At 44.2% G+C, this 26,898-nt stretch overlaps 1 protein-coding gene across 1 annotated transcript; it reads left to right on the top strand.

Moving 5' to 3' along the window:
• The first annotated feature begins 6,984 nt into the window (after nt 1-6,984).
• On the top strand, nt 6,985-25,490 carry NELFCD (negative elongation factor complex member C/D). Its single transcript, XM_073683045.1, has 15 exons — nt 6,985-7,193; nt 7,911-8,023; nt 12,001-12,110; nt 13,049-13,158; nt 13,433-13,540; nt 13,620-13,772; nt 13,866-13,996; nt 22,326-22,491; nt 22,710-22,844; nt 23,123-23,262; nt 23,370-23,484; nt 23,685-23,780; nt 24,737-24,877; nt 24,959-25,088; nt 25,289-25,490. The coding sequence occupies exons 1-15, from the start codon at nt 7,104-7,106 to the stop codon at nt 25,321-25,323; spliced, it is 1,773 nt and encodes a 590-aa protein (XP_073539146.1). The 5' UTR covers nt 6,985-7,103; the 3' UTR covers nt 25,324-25,490.
• Nucleotides 25,491-26,898: the final 1,408 nt, after the last annotated feature.

The raw sequence follows: 26,898 nt of genomic DNA, 5'->3' as shown, positions 1-26,898 counted from the left end.
AGGCGAGATCTTGCATGGAGTCCCAGACCGAGGAAGATTGGCAGTCATCTTGTGTGTCTTCGATTTTCCAATAATTGCGTTAACAGCTGTTGCCTTCTTTCGAAGCTGCTTGCCTATTGTCCTGTAGCCCATCCCAGCCTTGTGCAGGTCTACAATTTTGTTCCTGGTGTCCTTGAACAGCTCTTTGATCTTGGAGAGGTTGGAGTGTTATTGATTGTGTGGACAGGTTTCTTTTACGCAGGTAACGAGTTCAAACAGGTGCAATTAAGACAGTTAATGAGTGCACAGTAGGCGGGCTTCTTAAAGAAAAACTAACAGGTCTGTGAGAGCCAGAATTCTTGGTGGTTGGTAGGTGAGCAAATATTTAATTCATGCAATAAAATGAAAACTAATTATGTAAAAAATCATACAATGTGATGTACTGGTTTTTATTTTTAGATTCTGTCTCTCACATTTCAAGCATACCTATGATAAAAATTACAGACATCTCCATTCTTTGTAGTTGGGAAAATTTGCAAAATCAGCAGTGCATCAAATACTTATTTTCCCCACTGTAGGGGCTGATGTTTAGACCAATGCGCACGAAAATTATCAGTAATGAACCATTCTGTATGCATAGAATATCATTGGTCTTGGCAGCACGTTTACACAGGATGATGTGCTGCTGAGAATGATGATTTTCTTAAGCAAGCTTAAAAATAATTTCACCTTGAGCATTTTGTTTTACATTGGCCCATTACCGGGAGGCAAGCTATACTAGAAACCCTCATTCGCGATGAACGCTTGGTGTAAACGCATCCTTACGATTTACACAATTTAGCCCTTTTGTTCAAGAGGTTTTTTTTTCATGATCTTGCCAAAGAAGAAGCCTGGTGTTCTCCTGCTAAGAGAAGTGAAAATAAAAGATCCCCTTTTCTACAGTCAGATGAGTTACAGGATCTGCACCACTTTCTATTACATGTTCACCATGATTGGGACATCAGACTCTGCTCTTCTTATTTTGCATGATTGTTTCTGAGATACAACAGACTGCAGTAAAATCTCCATTTACTTAAGGAACATCTTTCAGCATTTTTTTTTATCTGCAGTACAGTTTCTCATTGTCTAGCCCCTTCCCATTATGCCTAGACAGTGGTTTGCATCTGAGGCATCCACCAGGAAATCCTCCTGATTTTCAATATTCCTTTAATAAACACTGAAAAGTTCTGGAGAGAACCCTACTTCTAAAGAAGCATTAAAGGTAATAACTCTCACCATGCCTGGACAATAGTATTGGGACAAAGTCTTAATCACTGAATTCAGCTTTGTTACTTAGTCCCATTGTCATAGGTGTATAAGATCCATCCCTCACCATGCCGTTTGCCTCTACTAACATCTGTGACAGAAAGGCTCATACTAAAGAGTTCGCGGACACCAGCGCGGTCCAATAATAGGATGTCATCGGTGTAACAAGTCAGGTCATGGCATTTCTTCCATCCTAAATATTCCACCATCACCTGTGAGTGATATTATTGGAATGTGGAAGGAGCTACAAAGTGGAGAACAAGTAAGGTTACAGAGTTGGAGTCACCGAGTGCTGAGGAGCAAAGAGCATAAAATTCTCAAAGCTCTGCTGACTCCATGCAGAGTCCAAACCTCCTCTCAATAACATCCGCAGAAAAACTGTGCCCCGGAAGCTTTAGGATTTGGGTTTCCATGGTCAAGCAGCTGCATGTAGCCTTATATCACCAAGCACAATGCCAGATGGAGTGATGTAAAGCAGCCACCACTGGACTATGGAGCAGTGGAAATGTGCTCTGTGGAGTAATGATCACACTTCTCTACGTGGCATCTGATGGACGTTTCAGGATTTGGTGAATATCAGAACGTTGTTTGACTGCAATGTGTCAGTGTAAAGTTTGGTATAGAGGGAAAATGCTATGGCTTGTATTTCAGTGTTAGGGTTTGTGCACGTGACCGTATTTTAAAACAAAACAGGCAGCATTTGGACCAATGATATTCAATGGGGCAGGTCAGATGAATGTTTTTTTTTCACTGACTGAATATGCATATGAAAAAAAATCACAGCATGCATGATTTTCCTTCGAAAATTGTACGAGATTCACCCATTCAAGTCTATGGCTGTGTGCCCACGATGCGTTTTTTAAGCGTTTTTGCAGCAGCAATTCCGCTGCAGAAACGCTTAAAAAACGCTTGGTAGAAGGCCTGCCATATTCCCTAATGATAATCCGCATGTGCTGTGCACATGCTGCGGAAATTTCCGCTGCGGATTGTCATTGCGGAAAAAAAAGCCGCACTACCAATTATTTTGCGGAAACGCTGCGTTTTCGCCGCCATTGACTTGCATTGGAACGCATGGATTCCGCATCACTGCATCTGTACATGCGGATTCCATGCATTTCAATGTGCGGATGGTACCCGGGTTTGGAGAAGAGGAGACTCTCTTCCGGACCCGGGTACCATAGTACCTGTAAAAAAAAGAATAAAATAAAAAATAAATATTATATTTACCTTCTGATGGCCCCCGCTGCGCTTGTCTTCACTTGCCGGCAGATCGCAGTGGACTGAAGAACCTGTGCTGACGTCATAGTCATGTGACGGCAGGTCCTTCAGTGTGGTGTACCGCGAGCTGCCGGCAAGCCAGGACGGAGCGAAGCAAGACTCCAGGGGCCATCAGAAGGTAAGTATAGATTTATTTTTTTATTTTTTACCATTCTTTCGGTCACACTATATAAATACATGCCGGTTGCATGGATTTATATAGTGTGACCAAGTTGACAAGCACTTTCCAAGTGATGCTAAAATTGCTTGGAAAGCGCTTGTCAACCCGCATGCGGAAATGCAAGTGAAGAACGCTTCACATCCGCATGTCCCTGGCAGGAAAAACGCATGTACAATCCGCATGTACAATCCGCATGTACAATCCACATGCGTTTTTTTCTGCCAGGGAGATGCAGAAACGCTCAGGAAAAAATCTGGAGCATTTCTGCATCGTGGGCACATAGCCTATGGGTGTGAGAAAAAAAATTGGATGCCATATGGAGCCACAGTATAGCCTCCGATTTGTACAGATACATTACAATTCTGTAAATGTTCGTTAGGCCGGCAGCCATTTCTCCTGGCCCCCACCCAATATGCACACATGATCCAGTGGGTGTGCAGTATTTTCTCAAAAAGTAGAGCAGACTTCTTACATAGAAAAAAAAAAATTGAGCGCCTGGATACCAAATATTGCATTTTCCCAAAACGTGCTTTTGGGTTTAACTATGTGTATGGACAGATTAAGGCCAGGTTCACACGTTCAGTATTTGGTGAGTATTTTACCTCAGTATTTGTAAGCCAAAATCAGGAGCGGGTGATAAATACAGAACTGGTGACGTGTTTCTATTATACTTTTCCACTCCTGATTTTGGCTTACAAGTGCTGACCAAAAACTGAATGTGTGAACGTGGGCTAAGGCTGGGTCTACACGGCAACTTTGGCCATGACACCTGTCCAAAGTGAAAGAGGTTGCACAACACCTGCCGCAGCACCATACACGTGAAAGGGGAGGCATTGCGACCCTGATGTTACTGCAACTGCAACAAGCAAGTCACAAGAAGTCGAATTGTCTCTTATTTAGCTGCTTGACACAGAGCTAATCTCATCATTATAATTATATATATATATATATTCTACTACAGAACTGCTGCTAACATAAAATACCACATAAATGTGTACAGAATTTCTTTCCTTATGTCTGGGGGGGGAAAGGGGCAATGACCTCTAATGATTTTAGCCCAAGGATAAGTGCTAATTTTATGCGGTATCTAGCTGAGGGATTCTTCCTTAAAGTGATTAGCCCCTTTATTATTATTTATTTATATAGCACCATTGATTCCATGGTGCTGTACATAAGACAGGGTTACATACAAAATACAGATATCACTTACAGTAAATGAACTAACAATGATAGAAAGGTACAGAGGGGAGACGAACCGGCCCTTGCAGGCTTACATTGTACAGGATGATGGGGAAGGAGACAGAAGGTTGGGGGGGTTGCAGTAGCTCCAATGGTGTTGAAGTGTCAGTGTGGTCAATACAGGCTTTAAGCTTGTTTGAAGAGATGGGTTTTCAGGTTCCGTCTGAAGGATCCGAATGTGGTGGACAATCGGACGTGTTGGGGGACAGAATTCCATAGGATGGGGGATATTCGGGAGAGATCTTGGATGCGATTGGATGAGGAACGAATAAATGTGGAGGAGAGAAGGAGGCCTTGGGAGAACCGTAAATTATGTGATGGAAGATATTAGGAGATTAGTTCGGAGATGTACGGAGGAGAAAGGTTATGGATGGATTTGGAAGTCAGTGTTAGCAGTTTCAACTGGATATGCTGGGGCATTGGGAGCCAGTGAAGGGATCTGCAAAGGGGGGAAGCAGAGGAGTAACGAAGAGAGAGATGAATTAGTCGGGCAGCAGAGTTAAGCCACAGCCCCACTATCAGTATTCGGTCAGTATTTTTTCTCAGGAGTGGGAGCCAAAACCAGAGAAAAGGTATAATAGAAACAAGTCACCAATTCTGCAATTATCACCCACTCCTGGTTTTGGCTCCCACTCCTGAGAAAAAATACAGACCGAATACTGACCAAATACTGATAGTGGGGCCATGGCCTTAAGGGCGGACTGAAGAGGTGCTAGAGTGTTAGCAGGTAGGCCGCAGCAGTCAAGGCGGGAGATGATGAAGGCAGTTTAGTAGACTGAGGGTTGAGGAAAGGACAGATTCTGGAAATATTTTTGAGCTGGAGGCGACAGGAGGTGGCGAGAGCTCGGATGTGTGGTTTGAAGGACAGGGCAGAGTTGAGGGTTACTCCAAGGCAGCAAATTTCCAGTACAGGGGAAAGTGTGATGTCATTTATTGTGATAGATCAGGTAGGGAAGATATGTGAGATGGAGGAAAGATAATGAGTTCAGATTTGTCCACATTGAGCTTGAGGAAGTAAGAGGAGAAGAAGGAGGATATGGCTGACAGACACTCCGAGATTCCTTACAACAGAGAGGTGGTGTCTGGGCCAGAGAGGTAGATCTGAGTTTCATCAGCATACAGATGGTACTGGAAGTGATGGGACTTTATGAGTTGTCACAGGCCAAGGGTATAGATGGAGGAGAGTAGAACAGTGCAACAGGGGAGGCAGTGTTGGAGGGTATCAGTCAAGTTTTGGTGAGGCCCAGAAAGGAAAGATTGTGAGAGGTAAAGAGGTCATGAATCACATGGAGCTTATTGCAGACGGAGTGGGCGTTCCAGAGTGCTCCAGAGAGAGGAAGCAGGGGGTTGGCGTTAAGGGCATGGGTTTTACGTAGGAGAGATTGCAGTAGTTCATATTAACCTGTGAGAGATAGGAGAAGGACCTAATGGGAAATGTCAGCTGTGGGGGTCCAGGATTGGGAGATATGTCGCCAGCAGTGAGGAGAAGCAGAGAGGCCGGCTTGTTTTATGTTTGAGTAGGAGAGATCTGAGCTTGAGCAGCAGGTCGGCAGATGAGGTCAGATGGGGAGGTAACAGGGAAGGGGAGATAATTATTTGGTTAGAGGGTGTTGAGGTTTGGGGATAGCGAAGGAGAGTGGGGATTTATCTTTTGTGGAGAAAAAAAATCATTGTGGCATATTCTACCACGTGCCCTTAAAGGGGCTGTCCAGTCTACAACTACAAGTCTGCAGTTACTCTATGTGACTGAAGACTTGTGAATCCTCACATCGCATGTACTGCTGGCTGTGAGGATTCTCCGGTGTCAACGGAGGTCAGGTGACGGAGTATGTGATATGTATACCACCACAATTCGAATAGATGGGCGTGGACCATTTAATTTGGAGCTACGTAGGAATTTTGTAAAAATGTGGGTTCTCCAGAAATCCATTAGAGAAAAAAAGCCATTTTAACACACCTGTACTAAAATCGGGCCAGTCCTGTCGGCAAGTTGTGGATGTGACTGTGAACCGGAGCAGGAGTTTCTGGCTATCGACAAGCACTAGTCGGGACCATAAAGCGTATCGGACTAGTGTATGCTGCGATATTTTTTCACACATATCATTGGTCCATGTGTGAAAAATGGCTTGTGTGCACAGGCACCCTGGTTATTATAGGATCACTGTGCTGTCCATTGAGCTTGTGAACAGAGCAATGACCGAAAATACCGAACCAGGCCTTAGGCCATGTTCACACGTTCAGTATTTGGTCAGTATTTTACCTCAGTATTTGTAACCCAAACCAGGAGTGGGTGATAAATACAGAAGTGGTGACGTGTTTCTATTATACTTTTCCTCTGATTGTTCCTCTCCTGGTTTTGGCTTACAAATACTGAGGTAAAAACTCACCAAATACTCAACATGTGCACGTGGCCTTAGGGTTCACTCACGTCCGTTTTTGGGTCTGGGCACATCATTGACTACACACGGAGCGCAAACGTGGACCGATGGTCTGTATGATAGAAAATCCCACAGCGTGCAGTACAGTGGTCAGTTTTATGGACCACATAATACCTGCAATGTACAGGCAGTCCTGACACCCAGCTGCAGTGCAGATCAGCACATGAAGCCAGTCACCTCCACAATTTGCAGTTGCGACTTGCCTGGTTTTCAATATGGCCGTCTGAACATGGCCTTACAGGGGGAAAATGTTCAGCAACAAGCTTGGCACAGGCAGGAGACATCCCCCACAGACCTATCTCACAGCTGGAGGGTTTGAAATGAAATGTTTCTATTTACTGACAGCAAGAAGAGATGTTGAAAACTGAAGCGACTTTAAACAGTTAAGGGGGAGATTTATACAAACTGGCGCAAGAAAGATCAGCTGTTTCCTATGGCAACCAGGCTGGGCCTGGTGCTGATGGCAAAGCTTTCTTCCCACACACTCAGCTGTACTGAGGCTCTGGTCCAGTACTCGGCCTCCTGTTTGCGCTCACGCAGGCGTTTTGTCTTCACAAACATGGCCGCCGCCTTCATCGTGGACAGATTGGTTAGCTGTCGTTTTCCCTGTGCACTTCCGGGGAAAACAGAGGTCATCTTATTGCGCCTGGTGTAAACTGCGGAAAGTCAATAGAGGAAGCTGGAGACCCCCTAAACCTGAGAAGATGGACCCTGAATATTTCCTAGGGAGCACTGGCAGTGGCGGAGGGGTCAGCTCTGGGACCATTCTTGGTGACTGGGAGGAGAGAGGAGCGGTGAGTGTCTGCACTTATTCCTCTGAAGGCTCATAACAATTGATGTGTGTGCTGCTGGGACTTGTAGTACCACAATAAGACTCAAGCTCCTAAGCCGGGCCAAAAATATTTGAGGAGGGCAGAAGCAAAATGTTGTTTCCCATAGCAACCAGCAGGATGTGCTCTCTTCCTGGTACTGCCAGGCCTCGTTGCTATGGGCAACCCCACACTTCTTCATTGCACCGCTGTCTGGGTCCTTCATGTGCTTATCATTGGAAGTTTCCCATACCGTGCCATTGCTGAACCGGTGCTCGGCATATTTGGGGGGGACGTGCTGGGTCAGAGTACAGCCACAATAGCCGCAGCATCTCCGGTCTAGAGCGTAGTGGGGGCGATCAGTATAATGTCTCCAGCTCAGAAACCCCTTTAATAAAAATCAGAAATGCAGTGTCCCTTTAAAGGCCCCCCAACATGTTAGATGTATTTTGGCTGAGCCTGCCCATTTCAGCAGAACCATCCATGTGTGCCCTGACTCTTCCCAGATGGGGCAAAGAAGAATCGAACGTGTATGGGGGAACAGCTGATGTGGCTCCTGGTGTTGGTGCTATCCCCTATATCTACATTGTGACCTAAATGTTATGGAATTGCATTTCAAGCAGTTCCTGTGAAGAAATCTGTCCCTGGTGTCTCCGCACCGATGCGTCAGTGGCTTATGTCCTGCTCTTTGTTATACGGCAGGATGAAGAGTATGGAGAAGCGGAGGACGATGCGGAGGTGCAGCAGGAATGTCTGCAGAAGCTGTCCAGTCGTGACTACATCATGGAGCCCGCTATATTCAACACCTTGAAGAGGTGCGAGCGGCGTCATTACATTAGAGCTGACCCCATGTTGGCATCTTCTTGATTTTGAGAATAACAGATCTATGATTAGCGTTTACCTATCATCTTATGGGCTTGTGCACAATGTCTCAGATGAGTGCTATACGTGGGTTTCACCGATGGCACTCGTACCTATGATATTCTATGGGGCTGTGCACATGTCCGATTTTTTTTTTTTTTTTTTTTTTTTTTACCTCTGACGGACTGGTCCATGGAAAAAACTGGAGACAAGTCTGTTTTTGATCCCAGTATCTGATCAGTATCGGTAATGCAAGTCTATGGGTCTGTGAAAAAAAAGCCAAACCTCACTCGTATGACTTCCAAGTGCGGCCCGATTTTCACAGTGACAGAATGGAGAAGGTGGAGAAACTTTGATATTTTTTTTCTTCATGTCCAAGAAAAGCCGATGACACTGATCAGAGTAATCGGACCATTTTTCTCGGATGTAAAGAAAACGGTCACGTGACCCTACCCCAAAGGGAAGCGATTATCTGAAAATCAACTATTGTTTAAATCAGTTTTTTTTTATTATATATATATATTTTAACATAACGTTCTGTGTTTAAAAAAATAAAATTAATAACTCTTGCAATTTTCACACTGGTCACTGCGACTTTTTTTTAGTCTTTGCCTTTCTGCTGTCTCAGGAAACAACACATGCACAGTGTATAGGGTCGTAGTCCTGACTATTGTGACTTTCTTTTGTATTGAAGTGTCTAAAGAGCATGTGAAAAAGTCAAGGAAGGGGGGAGCTGTGACATCACGTTACCTGTCCTTATAATCCTGCCTCTGATGATACAGAAACTGCTGTAAACTCTTCCTGAAAGTATGTGTCTAATAAAAGCCTCAGTGTGAAAATTGCAAGATTACTAATTTTGTTGTTTATTTTTTAATAAAGGTCGTAATATGAAAAACGAAAAAAAACATTGCCAATTTAACAACAAAAAAAAATCTACGTAACACAAACCATGATTAAAGCAATAGGTAATTTTCACTTGATGGCTTCCTTTTAAAGGTGGTGTCTTCCTGGCCTATTAGGGTATATGGTCTTCAAAGTGGGTACCACATCGGACCTCCTCCTTTAAAGGATATTACTCTGACAGCGCCTCATACTTTATAAAAAAATGCTTTAAATTTGTCTTGTGTTGAATTCTAATGAGCGCCAAGCCGTCTGATGGGTGTACCCGGATCCTTTTCTGTGCCACCTCTTTAGAGATTCCCCTCCGCCTATGATTGATGTGGAAGACATGACCCACACAGCCAGCCAAAGTCATCATCCATGTCACTCATAGGCAGCGGTACGTCGTTACAAGGCAGAGAGGGGGTCCTGAATAAAATTCGTAGACGGCCATCAGACCACTTGGCAATCAGAATACAGCGCTGAGCAACTTCACAGCTTTTTTTACATTTATAAGTTTGAGGGTTTGTTAGGCATAGATTTAATATGCAAATTGCCTGTTCAGAGGAAAAGAGGACTTGAACTCTATAGCGCCACCTATTGGAAGCAGCAATCCTACAAGTCACAATCAACCCTTTAATGAGTCGTGCAATATGACTTAGGATAATAGCCAAGAAATAGATTAAAAGGCTACAAAACCAGGTGGCAATGACTTTTATAGGAAAAATCTGATGTCGGGTTCCCTGTAAAGGTTCTTTTAATCCTTAATGACTGACTACACACTGTTGTCTTTTCCTATCCAACATAGCTGTACAAACAGTTCTGTTGCCGCTAGAAAACCCAAAATGGATGGTAATGTAGTGGTGCCAGAAAACAATAAGGGTATGTGTAGACGGTCAGGAGCCGCCTGCTGCCCCTACACTACTGAATAGCTGCACGGCTTTCCCTCATTATGCAAATGAGCGTCACCATTTTTTTTTTTTCACATACGGACTTCGCATATGAGTTTCCGCGGGTGAGCCGCAGGTGCCCAGATACACGTATAGTGAACATGGGATTTCTAGAAATCCATCCACTATGCTGTAACGTCTGGACGCTGCGGGTTTGACGCTGCATAAACAAACAGCTTCAAACCCGCTGCGGCTCCTGATCGTCTGCACATACCCTAAATGTGCACTTAGCCTTACCCTTTTCCTCCAAAACACGTATGTATATGTGCCCACGATGCAGAAATGCTCCGGATTTTTTCCTGAGCGTTTCTGCATCTCCCTGGCAGAAAAAACGCATGCGGATTGTACATGCGGATTGTACATGTGGATTGTACATGCGTTTTTCCTGCCAGGGACAAGCGGATGTGAAGCGTTCTTCACATGCATTTCCGCATGCGGGTTATTCATTATGAATATAGTATAAAAATAAAACGCAATCTTTCATACCTTTTTTTTCTTTTTTAACAGTGAGTTAATGCTATGATTTGAAGGCATTTTGCGGGCAAAGAAATATCACATATGTAGTCATGAGATCTTTAAAATTTTTGCGACGTTTCAAACAGTTTGTTTGAATTCTGGCAACTACTGTGTGATAATTCGGGGCCTTAGTATTAGGGTTCACTCACACTGGCGTATAACACGGCCGAGTGCTGTTTTATCGGAGAGCACTCGGCCCAATGTTATAGCATGGGGCAGTGCAGATCTGTGATTATTTTCTCATGTCAATTCTGTGTCATCAGAGAAAAGTATGATACATGACATTCAGCGTCTCCCACTCACACACCACCTCCTCATCTCGCCCCTTATCTGTTGGTGTCCCCTCCCCTAAGGTTCAGTTCTAGGACCCCTGCTCTTCTCCATCTACAGCTTTGGCCTGGGACAGCTGATAGTCTTACGGCTTTCAGTATCACCTCTATGCTGATGACACACAGATCTACCTCTCTGGACCTGATATCTCCTCCTTACTAACCAGAATCCCACAATGTCTGTCCGCTACCTCATCCATCTTCTCTGCGAGATTTCTGAAACTTAACATGGATAAAACAGAATTCATTATCTTTCCACTTTCCCATTCACCCCCCCCCCCCCATCTGACCTATCTATCAACGTCAATGGCTGTTCACTCTCCCCAGTCCCGCAAGCTCGCTACCTTGGGGTAACCTTGGACTCTGATCTCTCCTTCAAACCACATATCTAAGCTCTTTCCGCTTCCTGCCGACTCCAACTCCAAAATATCTCCCGGATCTGCACATTCCTCAGCTAAGACTCCACCTGTCCCCCCGCTATTCCCTGGCCTCTCCTCTCCGTCAATCCCTTCACTGGCTCCCCATAGCTCAGAGACTCCAGTTCAAAACCCTAACCGCGGCATACAAAGCCATCTACAACCTGTCTCCTCCATATATCTGTGACCTAGTCTCCCAGTACATACCTGCACGCAACCTCCGATCTTCACAAGATCTTCTTGTCTACTCCCCTCTTATCTCCTCTTCCCACAATCGCATACAAGATTTCTCCCGTGCATCCCCCCTACTGTGGAACTCTCTACCCCAACATATCAGACTCTCGCCCACCGTGGAAACCTTCAAAAGGAACCTGAAGACCCACATCTTCCGACAAGCGTACAACCTGCAGTAACCACCGCTCCACCATACCACTGCACGACCAGCTCTACCCCCACCTACTTTATCCTCACCCATCCCTTGTAGACTGAGCCCTCGTGGGCAGGGTCCTCGCTCCTCCTGTACCAGTCGCCGTCACGTTTTGTTAAAGATCATTGTAATTGTTTTTGCTATGTATACCTCTTTTTCACATGTTAAGCGCCATGAATAAATGGCGCTATAATAATAATAATAATAATGCTCACAGAGACCATGGAGAAGATGGAGAAATTAAGTTCTCCATCTTCTCCGCACCTGTGTGAGACATTCGTATCACACCCAGGTGACACTGACAGTTTGATCCGAGTGTCATCAATATAATCGGCCCAATTCGCTCACAAGAATGGAGAACATACGGCAGTGTGAGCGAGCCCTTAATATGAGTTCTGATTCTGTCTTGTGCAGGTATTTCCAGGCAGGTGGATCTCCGGAGAACGTCATTCAGCTCCTGTCAGACAATTACGCCGCTGTAGCACAGACCGTCAACCTGTTGGCAGAATGGCTCATCCATTCAGGTACCAGTCATTGTCACTTGGTGGATTTGGTCATGGTGCAGAGATGAGAATATAATATAAAAATAGGTTTGGGTCCAGTAGCAATGTTGTCTTTGTATTGGGACACGCTGTTGGGTAAGGCTAGTACATGATGGCAGAGCGGGCACTATTCATCCATGGGGCATGATGGCTGCATCAGGGCAGAGTGGGGGACTATTCAGCTGTGGGACATAATGTCAGAGTGGACTATTGACTGGCTGTGAGATGGGAAGGCAGAACGGTGACTAACCTGGTGTAGGGAGTGTTGGCGCATGCAGCCATGAGTTGTGGTAGTGACTATCCAGCTGAAGGAGTTGACGGCCGAGCTTAAAGGGGTTAATCATTGATGCTCTCTTCCATATCACAGACGAGTGGCACAGTTGATATTACGAGGACCCACAGATGCAGGGGTCCTATTATAATAATCAGGGCGCATACATGTTACCTGCTGATCATGCTGGTGTGTGGGGTCGTAACGTCATCGGCACTAAGCATCTCCAAGTGATCTGCAGCGGACAACTCCTTTAAGAGTCCAGCCACGATGTGCAATGACAGAAAGGAGTAGCTAAATTTATGCCAGATGAACTAGAGCGATCATAATATTGGAAATGTGGGGGCATCGGAATAAGTTCAAGGGTAACATGAAAAGACTTCTAGTCAAATATATCCTTAAAGGGGTTGTTTAATGGAGAGTTATTGATATAATCAAGGGGGAAGGGGGGGTTCACCCTCTCAAGACTTGTTTATAAGCCAAAACAGAGAGACTTGTTGTAAATGGCGGACTCAGGCCGCCCTTGTGCTACATGGATGACCATTAATCTGTAGCAACAGAGGTTCTCTCTAATGAGACGGCCCCTTTAAGTGTCAGTGTTAATATGCGGTTTTCATGAGGAGTTCTTTCTCCCTGTATTGTATTTCAGGAGTGGAGCCGGTACAAGTCCAGGAGACGGTGGAAAACCACTTGAAGAGTCTGTTGATTAAACACTTTGAGCCGAGAAAAGCAGATTCCATCTTTACCGAGGAAGGAGAGGTAATAATCACTTGTAATATTATATGATGGCTTCCCATGGTGGCTACAATTGTGTACGGCCTCTGGGCTGAAGCAGAATGTTCACATTCACTGACGGCAAGAAATGGTTTTGAAAAAGTTAAGGAATTGAAACTCCAAATATAAAAATTTGCCGACCTTTCCATTGTCAGAAAACCCCTTTAATTCACCTATACAGTCTTGCATCTTGTTAAGTCAATTATTTAGTAAAAATGGGACAGAGTTGTTAATGCCTTGGTCGCACTTTGATTTGCAGACCCCCGCGTGGCTGGAGCAGATGATTGCGCACACCACATGGAGGGACCTGTTCTACAAGCTCGCCGAGGCGCATCCAGACTGTTTGATGCTGAACTTCACAGTGAAGGTGAGTAACGGAGAATAAATGCTTCATGTGACGCAGTTTACTACTAACGGATAAATCCTCATCCTTCTCTATGTCCTAGCTCATCTCTGATGCCGGGTATCAGGGAGAGATCACCAGCGTCTCCACTGCTTGCCAGCAGCTGGAGGTCTTCTCCAGGGTGCTTCGTACATCACTGGCCACCATCCTGGATGGAGGAGAGGAGAACCTTGAAAAGAACCTGCCTGAGTTTGCTGTACGTGTTGTGCTCAGACACTGTAATGCGTTTATGGACGGCTGTTGCAGTCTGCCTTCACTTAAGCATTCTCCTATTTGTCTCATCTCGTAGAAAATGGTTTGCCACGGAGAACACACCTACTTGTTTGCACAAGCCATCATGTCTATATTGGCGCAAGAGGAGCAGGGAGGATCTGCCATGCGGAGGATTGCACAAGAGGTGCAGAGATTTGCTCATGAAAAGTAAGAATGGTTTTGTAATATTTTAATATTTTTATTTCAGATATAGTAATGTGCTTATATAATATTCCTATTCAGTGTGTCATCAGTGTACGGTCCGTTTTTACCATCAGTGTGTCATCCATGTGTCTGTTTTTACCATCAGTGCGTCATCCGTGTACGGTCCGTTTTTACCATCAGTGTGTCATCCATGTGTCTGTTTTTACCGTCAGTGTACGGTCCGTTTTTACCATCACTGTGTCATCCATGTGTCGGTTTTTACCGTCAGTGTGTCATCAGTGTACGGTACGATTTTACCATCAGTGTGTCATCAGTGTACGGTCCTTTTTTACCATCAGTGTGTCATCCATGTGTCTGTTTTTACCCTCAGTGTGTCATCAATGTGTCCTTTTTTTCCATCAGTGTGTCATCAGTGTACGGTCCGTTTTTACCATCAGTGTGTCATCAGTGTACAGTCCGTTTTTACCATCAGTGTGTCATCAGTGTACAGTCCGTTTTTACCATCAGTGTGTCATCAGTGTACAGTCCGTTTTTACCATCAGTGTGTCATCAGTGTACAGTCCGTTTTTACCATCAGTGTACAGTCCGTTTTTACCATCAGTGTGTCATCAGTGTACGGTCCGTTTTTACCCTTAGTGTGTCATCAGTGTACGGTCCGTTTTTACCCTTAGTGTGTCATCAGTGTACGGTCCGTTTTTACCATCAGTGTACAGTCCGTTTTTACCATCAGTGTACAGTCCGTTTTTACCATCAGTGTGTCATCAGTGTACGGTCCGTTTTTACCCTTAGTGTGTCATCATTGTACGGTCCGTTTTTACCCTTAGTGTGTCATCAGTGTACGGTCCGTTTTTACCATCACTGTCATCAGTGTGCCCGTTTTTACCATCAGTGTGTCCTTTTTTACCATCAGTGTGTCATCAGTGTACAGTCCGTTTTTACCCTCAGTGTGTCATCAATGTGTCCTTTTTTTCCATCAGTGTGTCATCAGTGTACGGTCCGTTTTTACCATCAGTGTGTCATCAGTGTACAGTCCGTTTTTACCATCAGTGTGTCATCAGTGTACGGTCCGTTTTTACCCTTAGTGTGTCATCAGTGTACGGTCCGTTTTTACCCTTAGTGTGTCATCAGTGTACGGTCCGTTTTTACCATCAGTGTCATCAGTGTGCCCGTTTTTACCATCAGTGTCATCAGTGTACGGTCCGTTTTTACCATCAGTGTGTCATCAGTGTACGGTCCGTTTTTACCCTTAGTGTGTCATCAGTGTACGGTCCGTTTTTACCATCAGTGTGTCATCAGTGTACGGTCCGTTTTTACCCTTAGTGTGTCATCAGTGTACGGTCCGTTTTTACCATCAGTGTGTCATCAGTGTACGGTCCGTTTTTACCATCAGTGTGTCATCATTGTACGGTCCGTTTTTACCCTTAGTGTGTCATCAGTGTACACTCCGTTTTTACCATCAGTGTCATCAGTGTGCCCGTTTTTACCATCAGTGTGTCATCAGTGTACAGTCCGTTTTTACCCTCAGTGTGTCATCAATGTGTCCTTTTTTTCCATCAGTGTGTCATCAGTGTACGGTCCGTTTTTACCATCAGTGTGTCATCAGTGTACAGTCCGTTTTTACCATCAGTGTGTCATCAGTGTACAGTCCGTTTTTACCATCAGTGTGTCATCAGTGTACGGTCCGTTTTTACCCTTAGTGTGTCATCAGTGTACGGTCCGTTTTTACCCTTAGTGTGTCATCAGTGTACGGTCCGTTTTTACCCTTAGTGTGTCATCAGTGTACGGTCCGTTTTTACCCTTAGTGTGTCATCAGTGTACGGTCCGTTTTTACCATCACTGTCATCAGTGTGCCCGTTTTTACCATCAGTGTGTCCTTTTTTACCATCAGTGTGTCATCAGTGTACAGTCCGTTTGTACCCTCAGTGTGTCATCAATGTGTCCTTTTTTTCCATCAGTGTGTCATCAGTGTACGGTCCGTTTTTACCATCAGTGTGTCATCAGTGTACAGTCCGTTTTTACCATCAGTGTGTCATCAGTGTACAGTCCGTTTTTACCATCAGTGTGTCATCAGTGTACAGTCCGTTTTTACCATCAGTGTGTCATCAGTGTACGGTCCGTTTTTACCCTTAGTGTGTCATCAGTGTACGGTCCGTTTTTACCCTTAGTGTGTCATCAGTGTACGGTCCGTTTTTACCATCAGTGTCATCAGTGTGCCCGTTTTTACCATCAGTGTCATCAGTGTACAGTCCGTTTTTACCATCAGTGTGTCATCAGTGTACAGTCCGTTTTTACCATCAGTGTGTCATCAGTGTACGGTCCGTTTTTACCCTTAGTGTGTCATCAGTGTACGGTCCGTTTTTACCATCAGTGTGTCATCAGTGTACGGTCCGTTTTTACCATCAGTGTGTCATCAGTGTACGGTCCGTTTTTACCATCAGTGTGTCATCAGTGTACGGTCCGTTTTTACCCTTAGTGTGTCATCAGTGTACGGTCCGTTTTTACCCTTAGTGTGTCATCAGTGTACGGTCCGTTTTTACCATCAGTGTACGGTCCGTTTTTACCCTTAGTGTGTCATCAGTGTACGGTCCGTTTTTACCATCAGTGTGTCATCAGTGTACGGTCCGTTTTTACCATCAGTGTACGGTCCGTTTTTACCCTTAGTGTGTCATCAGTGTACGGTCCGTTTTTACCCTTAGTGTGTCATCAGTGTACGGTCCGTTTTTACCCTTAGTGTGTCATCAGTGTACGGTCCGTTTTTACCCTTAGTGTGTCATCAGTGTACGGTCCGTTTTTACCATCAGTGTGTCATCATTGTACGGTCCGTTTTTACCCTTAGTGTGTCATCAGTGTACAGTCCGTTTTTACCATCAGTGTGTCATCAGTGTACGGTCCGTTTTTACCCTTAGTGTGTCATCAGTGTACGGTCCGTTTTTACCCTTAGTGTGTCATCAGTGTACGGTCCGTTTTTACCATCAGTGTACAGTCCGTTTTTACCATCAGTGTACAGTCCGTTTTTACCATCAGTGTGTCATCAGTGTACGGTCCGTTTTTACCCTTAGTGTGTCATCATTGTACGGTCCGTTTTTACCCTTAGTGTGTCATCAGTGTACGGTCCGTTTTTACCATCACTGTCATCAGTGTGCCCGTTTTTACCATCAGTGTGTCCTTTTTTTCCATCAGTGTGTCATCAGTGTACGGTCCGTTTTTACCATCAGTGTGTCATCAGTGTACAGTCCGTTTTTACCATCAGTGTGTCATCAGTGTACAGTCCGTTTTTACCATCACTGTGTCATCAGTGTACAGTCCGTTTTTACCATCAGTGTGTCATCAGTGTACGGTCCGTTTTTACCCTTAGTGTGTCATCAGTGTACGGTCCGTTTTTACCCTTAGTGTGTCATCAGTGTACGGTCCGTTTTTACCATCAGTGTCATCAGTGTGCCCGTTTTTACCATCAGTGTCATCAGTGTACGGTCCGTTTTTACCATCAGTGTGTCATCAGTGTACGGTCCGTTTTTACCCTTAGTGTGTCATCAGTGTACGGTCCGTTTTTACCATCAGTGTGTCATCAGTGTACGGTCCGTTTTTACCATCAGTGTGTCATCATTGTACGGTCCGTTTTTACCCTTAGTGTGTCATCAGTGTACAGTCCGTTTTTACCATCAGTGTCATCAGTGTGCCCGTTTTTACCATCAGTGTGTCATCAGTGTACAGTCCGTTTTTACCCTCAGTGTGTCATCAATGTGTCCTTTTTTTCCATCAGTGTGTCATCAGTGTACGGTCTGTTTTTACCATCAGTGTGTCATCAGTGTACAGTCCGTTTTTACCATCAGTGTGTCATCAGTGTACAGTCCGTTTTTACCATCAGTGTGTCATCAGTGTACGGTCCGTTTTTACCCTTAGTGTGTCATCAGTGTATGGTCCGTTTTTACCCTTAGTGTGTCATCAGTGTACGGTCCGTTTTTACCCTTAGTGTGTCATCAGTGTACGGTCCGTTTTTACCCTTAGTGTGTCATCAGTGTACGGTCCGTTTTTACCATCACTGTCATCAGTGTGCCCGTTTTTACCATCAGTGTGTCCTTTTTTACCATCAGTGTGTCATCAGTGTACAGTCCGTTTTTACCCTCAGTGTGTCATCAATGTGTCCTTTTTTTCCATCAGTGTGTCATCAGTGTACGGTCCGTTTTTACCATCAGTGTGTCATCAGTGTACAGTCCGTTTTTACCATCAGTGTGTCATCAGTGTTCAGTCCGTTTTTACCATCAGTGTGTCATCAGTGTACAGTCCGTTTTTACCATCAGTGTGTCATCAGTGTACGGTCCGTTTTTACCCTTAGTGTGTCATCAGTGTACGGTCCGTTTTTACCCTTAGTGTGTCATCAGTGTACGGTCCGTTTTTACCCTTAGTGTGTCATCAGTGTACGGTCCGTTTTTACCCTTAGTGTGTCATCAGTGTACGGTCCGTTTTTACCATCAGTGTCATCAGTGTGCCCGTTTTTACCATCAGTGTCATCAGTGTACAGTCCGTTTTTACCATCAGTGTGTCATCAGTGTACGGTCCGTTTTTACCATCAGTGTGTCATCAGTGTACGGTCCGTTTTTACCCTTAGTGTGTCATCAGTGTACGGTCCGTTTTTACCCTTAGTGTGTCATCAGTGTACGGTCCGTTTTTACCATCAGTGTGTCATCAGTGTACGGTCCGTTTTTACCATCAGTGTGTCATCAGTGTACGGTCCGTTTTTACCCTTAGTGTGTCATCAGTGTACGGTCCGTTTTTACCCTTAGTGTGTCATCAGTGTACGGTCCGTTTTTACCCTTAGTGTGTCATCAGTGTACGGTCCGTTTTTACCCTTAGTGTGTCATCAGTGTACGGTCCGTTTTTACCATCAGTGTGTCATCAGTGTACGGTCCGTTTTTACCATCAGTGTGTCATCAGTGTACGGTCCGTTTTTACCCTTAGTGTGTCATCAGTGTACGGTCCGTTTTTACCCTTAGTGTGTCATCAGTGTACGGTCCGTTTTTACCCTTAGTGTGTCATCAGTGTACGGTCCGTTTTTACCCTTAGTGTGTCATCAGTGTACGGTCCGTTTTTACCATCAGTGTGTCATCATTGTACGGTCCGTTTTTACCATCACTGTCATCAGTGTGCCCGTTTTTACCATCAGTGTGTCCTTTTTTACCATCAGTGTGTCATCAGTGTACAGTCCGTTTTTACCCTCAGTGTGTCATCAATGTGTCCTTTTTTTCCATCAGTGTGTCATCAGTGTACGGTCCGTTTTTACCATCAGTGTGTCATCAGTGTACAGTCCGTTTTTACCATCAGTGTGTCATCAGTGTTCAGTCCGTTTTTACCATCAGTGTGTCATCAGTGTACAGTCCGTTTTTACCATCAGTGTGTCATCAGTGTACGGTCCGTTTTTACCCTTAGTGTGTCATCAGTGTACGGTCCGTTTTTACCCTTAGTGTGTCATCAGTGTACGGTCCGTTTTTACCCTTAGTGTGTCATCAGTGTACGGTCCGTTTTTACCCTTAGTGTGTCATCAGTGTACGGTCCGTTTTTACCATCAGTGTCATCAGTGTGCCCGTTTTTACCATCAGTGTCATCAGTGTACAGTCCGTTTTTACCATCAGTGTGTCATCAGTGTACGGTCCGTTTTTACCATCAGTGTGTCATCAGTGTACGGTCCGTTTTTACCCTTAGTGTGTCATCAGTGTACGGTCCGTTTTTACCCTTAGTGTGTCATCAGTGTACGGTCCGTTTTTACCATCAGTGTGTCATCAGTGTACGGTCCGTTTTTACCATCAGTGTGTCATCAGTGTACGGTCCGTTTTTACCATCAGTGTGTCATCAGTGTACGGTCCGTTTTTACCCTTAGTGTGTCATCAGTGTACGGTCCGTTTTTACCCTTAGTGTGTCATCAGTGTACGGTCCGTTTTTACCATCAGTGTGTCATCAGTGTACGGTCCGTTTTTACCCTTAGTGTGTCATCAGTGTACGGTCCGTTTTTACCATCAGTGTGTCATCAGTGTACGGTCCGTTTTTACCATCAGTGTGTCATCAGTGTACGGTCCGTTTTTACCCTTAGTGTGTCATCAGTGTACGGTCCGTTTTTACCCTTAGTGTGTCATCAGTGTACGGTCCGTTTTTACCCTTAGTGTGTCATCAGTGTACGGTCCGTTTTTACCCTTAGTGTGTCATCAGTGTACGGTCCGTTTTTACCATCAGTGTGTCATCATTGTACGGTCCGTTTTTACCCTTAGTGTGTCATCAGTGTACAGTCCGTTTTTACCCTTAGTGTGTCATCAGTGTACGGTCCGTTTTTACCCTTAGTGTGTCATCAGTGTACGGTCCGTTTTTACCATCAGTGTGTCATCAGTGTACGGTCCGTTTTTACCCTTAGTGTGTCATCAGTGTACGGTCCGTTTTTACCATCAGTGTGTCATCATTGTACGGTCCGTTTTTACCATCAGTGTGTCATCAGTGTACGGTCCGTTTTTACCCTTAGTGTGTCATCAGTGTACGGTCCGTTTTTACCATCAGTGTGTCATCAGTGTACGGTCCGTTTTTACCCTTAGTGTGTCATCAGTGTACGGTCCGTTTTTACCCTTAGTGTGTCATCAGTGTACGGTCCGTTTTTACCCTTAGTGTGTCATCAGTGTACGGTCCGTTTTTACCCTTAGTGTGTCATCAGTGTACGGTCCGTTTTTACCCTTAGTGTGTCATCAGTGTACGGTCCGTTTTTACCATCAGTGTGTCATCATTGTACGGTCTGTTTTTACCCTTAGTGTGTCATCAGTGTACAGTCCGTTTTTACCATCAGTGTCATCAGTGTGCCCGATTTTACCATCAGTGTGTCATCAGTGTTTTTCCAGTATAGATAAAGAAAGAATGAAATGACAAAGCTTCTCCTATACTTTGCAGTGTTAAACAAGTACAGCACATGGATCTTATCCATGTGCTGTAGGTTTTTTTTCATGGACCCATAGTCTTGCATTTGCCCTTTTCATCTGTGCCGCTGGAAAAAGCTGACACGTCTCCGTGTGTCTTACTCAGTCACACAGTCCGTGTAAATATAGGGACTTGTGCGCAGCAGCATAGGTTATAATGGGTACGAGTGGTTTCTGTAAAAAAAGAATGGATGCCACGTGTACTGGAAACATGGACGTGTGAAGGAAGCTTAAAGGGGTATTCCCATCTCCAAGATCTTATATGTAGTAGGTGTAATAATGTCAGCAAATACCTCCAATTAGAAATGTAGTATAATTCTTCTGATTAGCTTTGTCTCCTTCTTCATGTGCAGGCATTGCAGTAGCTCAGATATCCATGGTTACGACCACTAGCAACTAACTTACTGTCACTATATGAGTAGTCGTATCCATGGATACCTAAGCTACTGTAATGCCCTGCACAGGGGGTAAGTGACACAGTGAATCACGAGAACTACACTACATTTCTATTTGGAGGTATTTGCTAATATTATTATTATTACACCTACTACATATTGGGATAGGATCTTGGAGATGGGAATACCCCTTTAAAAGACAGGGTTGGGAGGGAGATGCAGTTACCTTCTCTGTACCTGTGAGAGGGGAGGAGTAGCTGTACAGGGGGACACATTGGATCGCAGATGGCACAAGATGCCTATAATATATTTCTTATAACTAAATAATTTTGCTTTAAGAAAAAGTTTTCATTTCCCCCGGGTCTGATGTGCAGCTGCTACTAAATGGTGTGATGGAGCAGTGGTGGTCCGCTTCGTACACTCCTTACATCCAGCCTCTGCAGGTGCTGCTAACGGTTAAGTGTCCGGAATGCAAAGTGTCGGACCCCCATCGATTTGTTATTTGTGACCTATCTTGTGCATAAGTCATCAATATCAGTGCTGGAAATACCCTTTTAATATTTCCCGTGGTATCTTAAAGACATGTAGTCTGAGTTTAGATCTAATACCATGCATTACACTTATTAATATACAAGACCTAAAGGAGGTCCAGCTAAAAAATGTAGTAATGTCCTAAGAATTGTAAGTGATGCGTACAAGATCAGGGCACCGTTCAGACCTGAAGTATATTAGTAAGTCGTTTCACTAATTTAAGGGCATAACTATAATTCTTTGTAGCTAGACAGCCCCTGTAATTGGTTGGACAATGATTTACAAACAATCACAGGTTGCAGAGTATAGACTGCATTTTTTTTCTCCTTATGGATACTACTTTGTATGCCTTTGCCAGGAAGCCTGTCCTAAAGGCTCACTACTAGCTGAATCCCCATAAGGACTGTCCATACAGTCCATGAGTATTACATTGTTACTTTACATTGAATTTTTCTTCCCCAGGGGCCATGATGCCAGTCAGATCACTCTTGCATTGGGCACCGCTGCCTCCTACCCTCGGGCATGTCAGGCACTTGGTGCTATGTTATCCAAAGGAGCTTTGAACCCAGCGGACATTACTGTCCTGTACAAGATGTTTACAAGCATGGACTCTCCCCCCGTGGAGCTGGTGAGCATGAGGGGCTCCTCTATTATCCAGGACACTATATATGTTTTCTTCTCTACATGTATTGCCCTATTATATGTCATCAGTGTCCGTACTTAGGCTTCTCGCCATCATTTACAAGATGGCTGGTGCAGAATGAATGTGTATTTTCTGCCCACACTGCCCTTTCTTTAATATATCCCATAACTTGTACGTATTCCCTAAATCTGCTCCTCTCTCAGATCCGTGTTCCTGCGTTCCTGGATCTTTTCATGCAGTCGCTCTTCAAACCCGGAGCTAAGATAAATCAAGACCACAAGCATAAATACATTCATATATTGGCATATGCTGCCAGCGTGGTAGAGACATGGAAAAAGGTAAGCCACATGCTTTATTTGGATGAGAGAAGCCTGATCACGGCGTACCCTGCATTCAACCTTTCCTTTGCATGAGATAAAATGGGTTGTCTAAGTCTTTAGAAAAAAAGCAGATGCTTTTTTTTTAAGAAATAAATTTCCTTCTGAAACAGCGCCACCCTTACTCATTGGTGTGTCTGGTATTGCAGCCCTTTCCTTTTAAATCAAACTGAGCTATAACTGAGCTGTGATACACAGTGTAAGATCATCAGGTCATCCTGTTGTCTTGTTTACCGCAGAATAAAAGAGTGAATATTAATAAAGATGAATTGAAGTCCACATCCAAAGCGATTGAGACTGTCCATAATCTGTGCTGCAACGAGAACAAGGGCGCTTCGGAGCTCGTAGCCGAGCTTGGCACATTGTATCAGTGTATCAGGTAGGCTGAGATGACGCACGGCTTATAGGATGGGATTGCTGCATTAGAATGGCGGACCTGGCTACATTGGGACCAGAACTAGTCAACTGTTCATATTTCCACCACAGATTCCCGGTTGTGGCAATGGGTGTTTTGAAGTGGGTGGACTGGACGGTATCAGAACCTCGGTATTTCCAGCTCCAGACGGATCATACACCCGTACACCTGGCCCTGCTGGATGAGGTGAGTGCACCAAAGATCAGAGACCATTGGGATATTTACACCACATTTTGGGGATTTTACCCATGAAATTGACTGTAGAAAGCAATCAAGCAAATCCGTGCGACTTCCCACCACTTACTGGCAATTCCCATTAACTTTATGCAGTAAGAAATTGTGTTTCCGAAAGTGAATTCTTCCATGTTCTTTCACTGTCCTTGTAGATCAGCACTTGTCACCAACTTCTACACCCACAAGTCCTGCAGCTACTTATTAAACTCTTTGAAACCGAGCACTCACAGCTAGATGTCATGGAGCAGGTAAGAGACTGCAGGGTGTGCTGGGTCTGTGTTGGCCATGTAGGCTTCAGATGCTTTTCCTAAAGCGATTATGTCATGAGAATATAGTCCCATTTAAAGGTGTGTTCCGCTCCTCTGTCAGCTAAGCCTCTGTGATTGGCTGCAGCAGTGATGTGCAGAAAGTCTGCGCCGGGCCCAGTGAAGTTGAGACTATGCTCTGTTTGATATTTTACAAGTATAAAAGCTTTTGGGGACCTTTTCTTTTTCCTAAACTGTAAAAGCCCTTTAAAGGCAATCTGTCTGCAAGATTTCAACCTTAAAACTATTTATATGTGCATGTAGCTCTTTCAAGGTTCAGCAATACCTTACATGGCCAGTCCATTCCTACGTTAGTGAGAAATCAGCGTTTGAATAGATATACCAAAGTTCTTCCTTCACATTTCTATATCTGGAGCCTCTGTCACTCCAGCTCTATTCCGCACCCAGCACCACCGCCTCCTGCTTGACTGACGGCTTGTTGCCTGAAGTCTCCCAGCATAAAGGCTGTCAGTCGAGCAGAAGGAGACTGTGCTGGGCGAGGAATAGAGCTGGAGTGACAGAGGCTTCAGATCTACCATAGTCCTTCAGTCTCATTTGCATTTCAATGCAAATTCTGATTTCTCAGTAATGGAGGACTAGACTGGCCATGTGAATGTATTGCTCGACTTGTCTTTGAAAGAGCTACATGCACATATAAATTGTTTGGGGGTGAAATCTTACGGACTGATTCACTTTTAAAGGGTTTGTCTGTCATTGCTCACTTCTTCTTCTGAGACCTAAAATAATGAATTTGTAACTACCTGCCCAGAATATAGATCTCTATAAGAAACTAGCAGAAATTGAGCCTTCAAGGATTATTGGGAGAGTTCAGCTCTGAAGCCTGCAGAATTCTGTATTCAGTTCTAATTTGTCTCTGTCTCTCCAATGCATCTGAGTAGCTGGAGCTGAAGAAGACGCTGTTGGACAGGATGGTTCATCTGTTGAGTCGGGGGTATGTGCTGCCTGTCGTCACCTACATCCGCAGATGCCTGGAGAAGCTCGACACAGACATCTCTCTCATACGATACTTTGTGACAGAGGTGGGCACTATCTTTATGTTCCACAGCCCACCCCTCATCTTAATTACCATTGATTTTTATAATTGCCATTTTCCTCTCCAGGTCCTGGATGTCATTGCGCCTCCCTATACCTCAGACTTTGTGCAGCTTTTTCTTCCCATCCTAGAAAACGAAAGTATAGCCGGCACTATCAAAACAGAAGGAGAACACGATCCTGTGACAGAGTTTATAGGTAAGAACTTGCTGCTCATCTACATTTTCCTGGCCAGTAGGTGGCACCAGACGACTGTTTACGGTTACCCGCACTTATCATTGCGAGCACCAGGTGGCGCAGTATGGCTTCCCTTTAGATTCATCCACTTTTTCTTATGCAAATAGTGTGTACAAACTCCTAACAGTCACCTCACCCCTTCTTTTTTTTTCTTATTTCAGCTCACTGCAAATCCAAATTCATAATGATAAACTGACCAGCTCCAAAGGACGTTCTCTTGATGTGGCGTGAGAGGCATCTTCTCGTTTTTATTTGTGCTTGTGTATATATATATAATTTCCCTGCCCATTTTAAGATGCATTGGTAAAATATTTGCTTTTGGAACTTTTTTTTTCTTTTTAGAAAATACAACATTTTATTGTACACGTTTGGTTTGTGCATCTGTTATGCTGAGAAAGGTGGTGTGCATTATTAGAAAGGTTTTTCTAACAGTGGGACTTATCCTGGGGCCACCTCAAACCTTTCTACCAGTGATAGAAAAATGATACCGCAATAAAATAGATCCCGTACACTCCATCAGGATAGAGAAAATAGATCCCGTACACTCCGTCAGGATATGGAAAAATGATACTGCAAGAAACTAGATCCCATACACTCCATCAGGATAGAGAAAATAGATCCCGTACACTCCATCAGGATATGGAAAAATTATACCGCAAGAAACTAGATCCCATACACTCCATCAGGATAGAGAAAATAGATCCCGTACACTCCATCAGGATATGGAAAAATTATACCGCAAGAAACTAGATCCCATACACTCCATCAGGATAGAGAAAATAGATCCCGTACACTCCATCAGGATATGGAAAAATTATACCGCAAGAAACTAGATCCCATACACTCCATCAGGATGGACAAAATAGATCCCATACACTCCATCAGGATATGGAAAAATTATACCGCAAGAAACTAGATCCCATACACTCCATCAGGATATAGAAAATAGATCCCATACACTCCATCAGGATAGAGAAAATAGATCCCGTACACTCCGTCAGGATATGGAAAAATTATACCGCAAGAAACTAGATCCCATACACTCCATCAGGATATAGAAAAATGATACAGAGGGAAAATAGATCCCGTACACTCCATCAGGATATGGAAAAATTATACCGCAAGAAACTAGATCCCATATACTCCATCAGGATGGACAAAATAGATCCCATACACTCCATCAGGATATGAAAAATTATACCGCAAGAAACTAGATCCCATACACTCCATCAGGATATAGAAAATAGATCCCGTACACTCCATCAGGATAAAATAACTCTCTGCACCCTGACGTATGTCTTTCTTACACTTATTGCCCTGTGAAGAAGCGCAAGCGAAACATAACGCAGAGCCTATTGGTTTGATACCTCATATTTATTGGTATTTTGACTTGTCACTCTGTTTGTAGTGTGCTGGTTTTACTCTCTATACTTTGGCTAAAAGCACAATCATTTAATTTCTTCGTCATATGTACTGTGTCCCATACAACCCGACCGTCACCTCTTTGTTTTCCATGAAATTTTCCTCTTTTTGTGTGTTTATTGTGTGTAACGGCTGTAATCCAATGTGTTCTTATGGGCAACAATTGTCTCAATATATGAAGATGCTTCTACCTGTTGCATAACAGTCATGATGTCGCAAGCGACTCCCAGGGGCTTAGGAAATGAAGACCGTCCTGGTCTGACGGAGACCAGAGGCAAATCTTTGCTCAGCTGTACGCTAATGTGTTGCTGTGGGTGGCCGTTCTGTGAATATATAGACATTCTTCCAC

This window comes from Phyllobates terribilis, unplaced genomic scaffold (genome assembly GCF_046119375.1).
Source record: "Phyllobates terribilis strain yellow unplaced genomic scaffold, ASM4611937v1 Scaffold_5__5_contigs__length_657084704, whole genome shotgun sequence".
NCBI classification, from domain to species: domain Eukaryota; kingdom Metazoa; phylum Chordata; class Amphibia; order Anura; family Dendrobatidae; genus Phyllobates; species Phyllobates terribilis.
Note: the sequence above shows the minus strand (reverse complement) of the source record. Positions and strands in the feature narration are given on the sequence as shown.

Excerpts from the sequence above, each read along its gene's own strand:
- NELFCD (XM_073683045.1), top strand. The coding sequence starts at position 7,104 with ATGGACCCTGAATATTTCCTAGGGAGCACTGGCAGTGGCGGAGGGGTC. Across the intron at positions 13,997-22,325 it reads CAGAGATTTGCTCATGAAAA|GGGCCATGATGCCAGTCAGA; the intron begins GTAAGAATGGTT and ends TTTCTTCCCCAG. Across the intron at positions 24,878-24,958 it reads TACGATACTTTGTGACAGAG|GTCCTGGATGTCATTGCGCC; the intron begins GTGGGCACTATC and ends TTTCCTCTCCAG.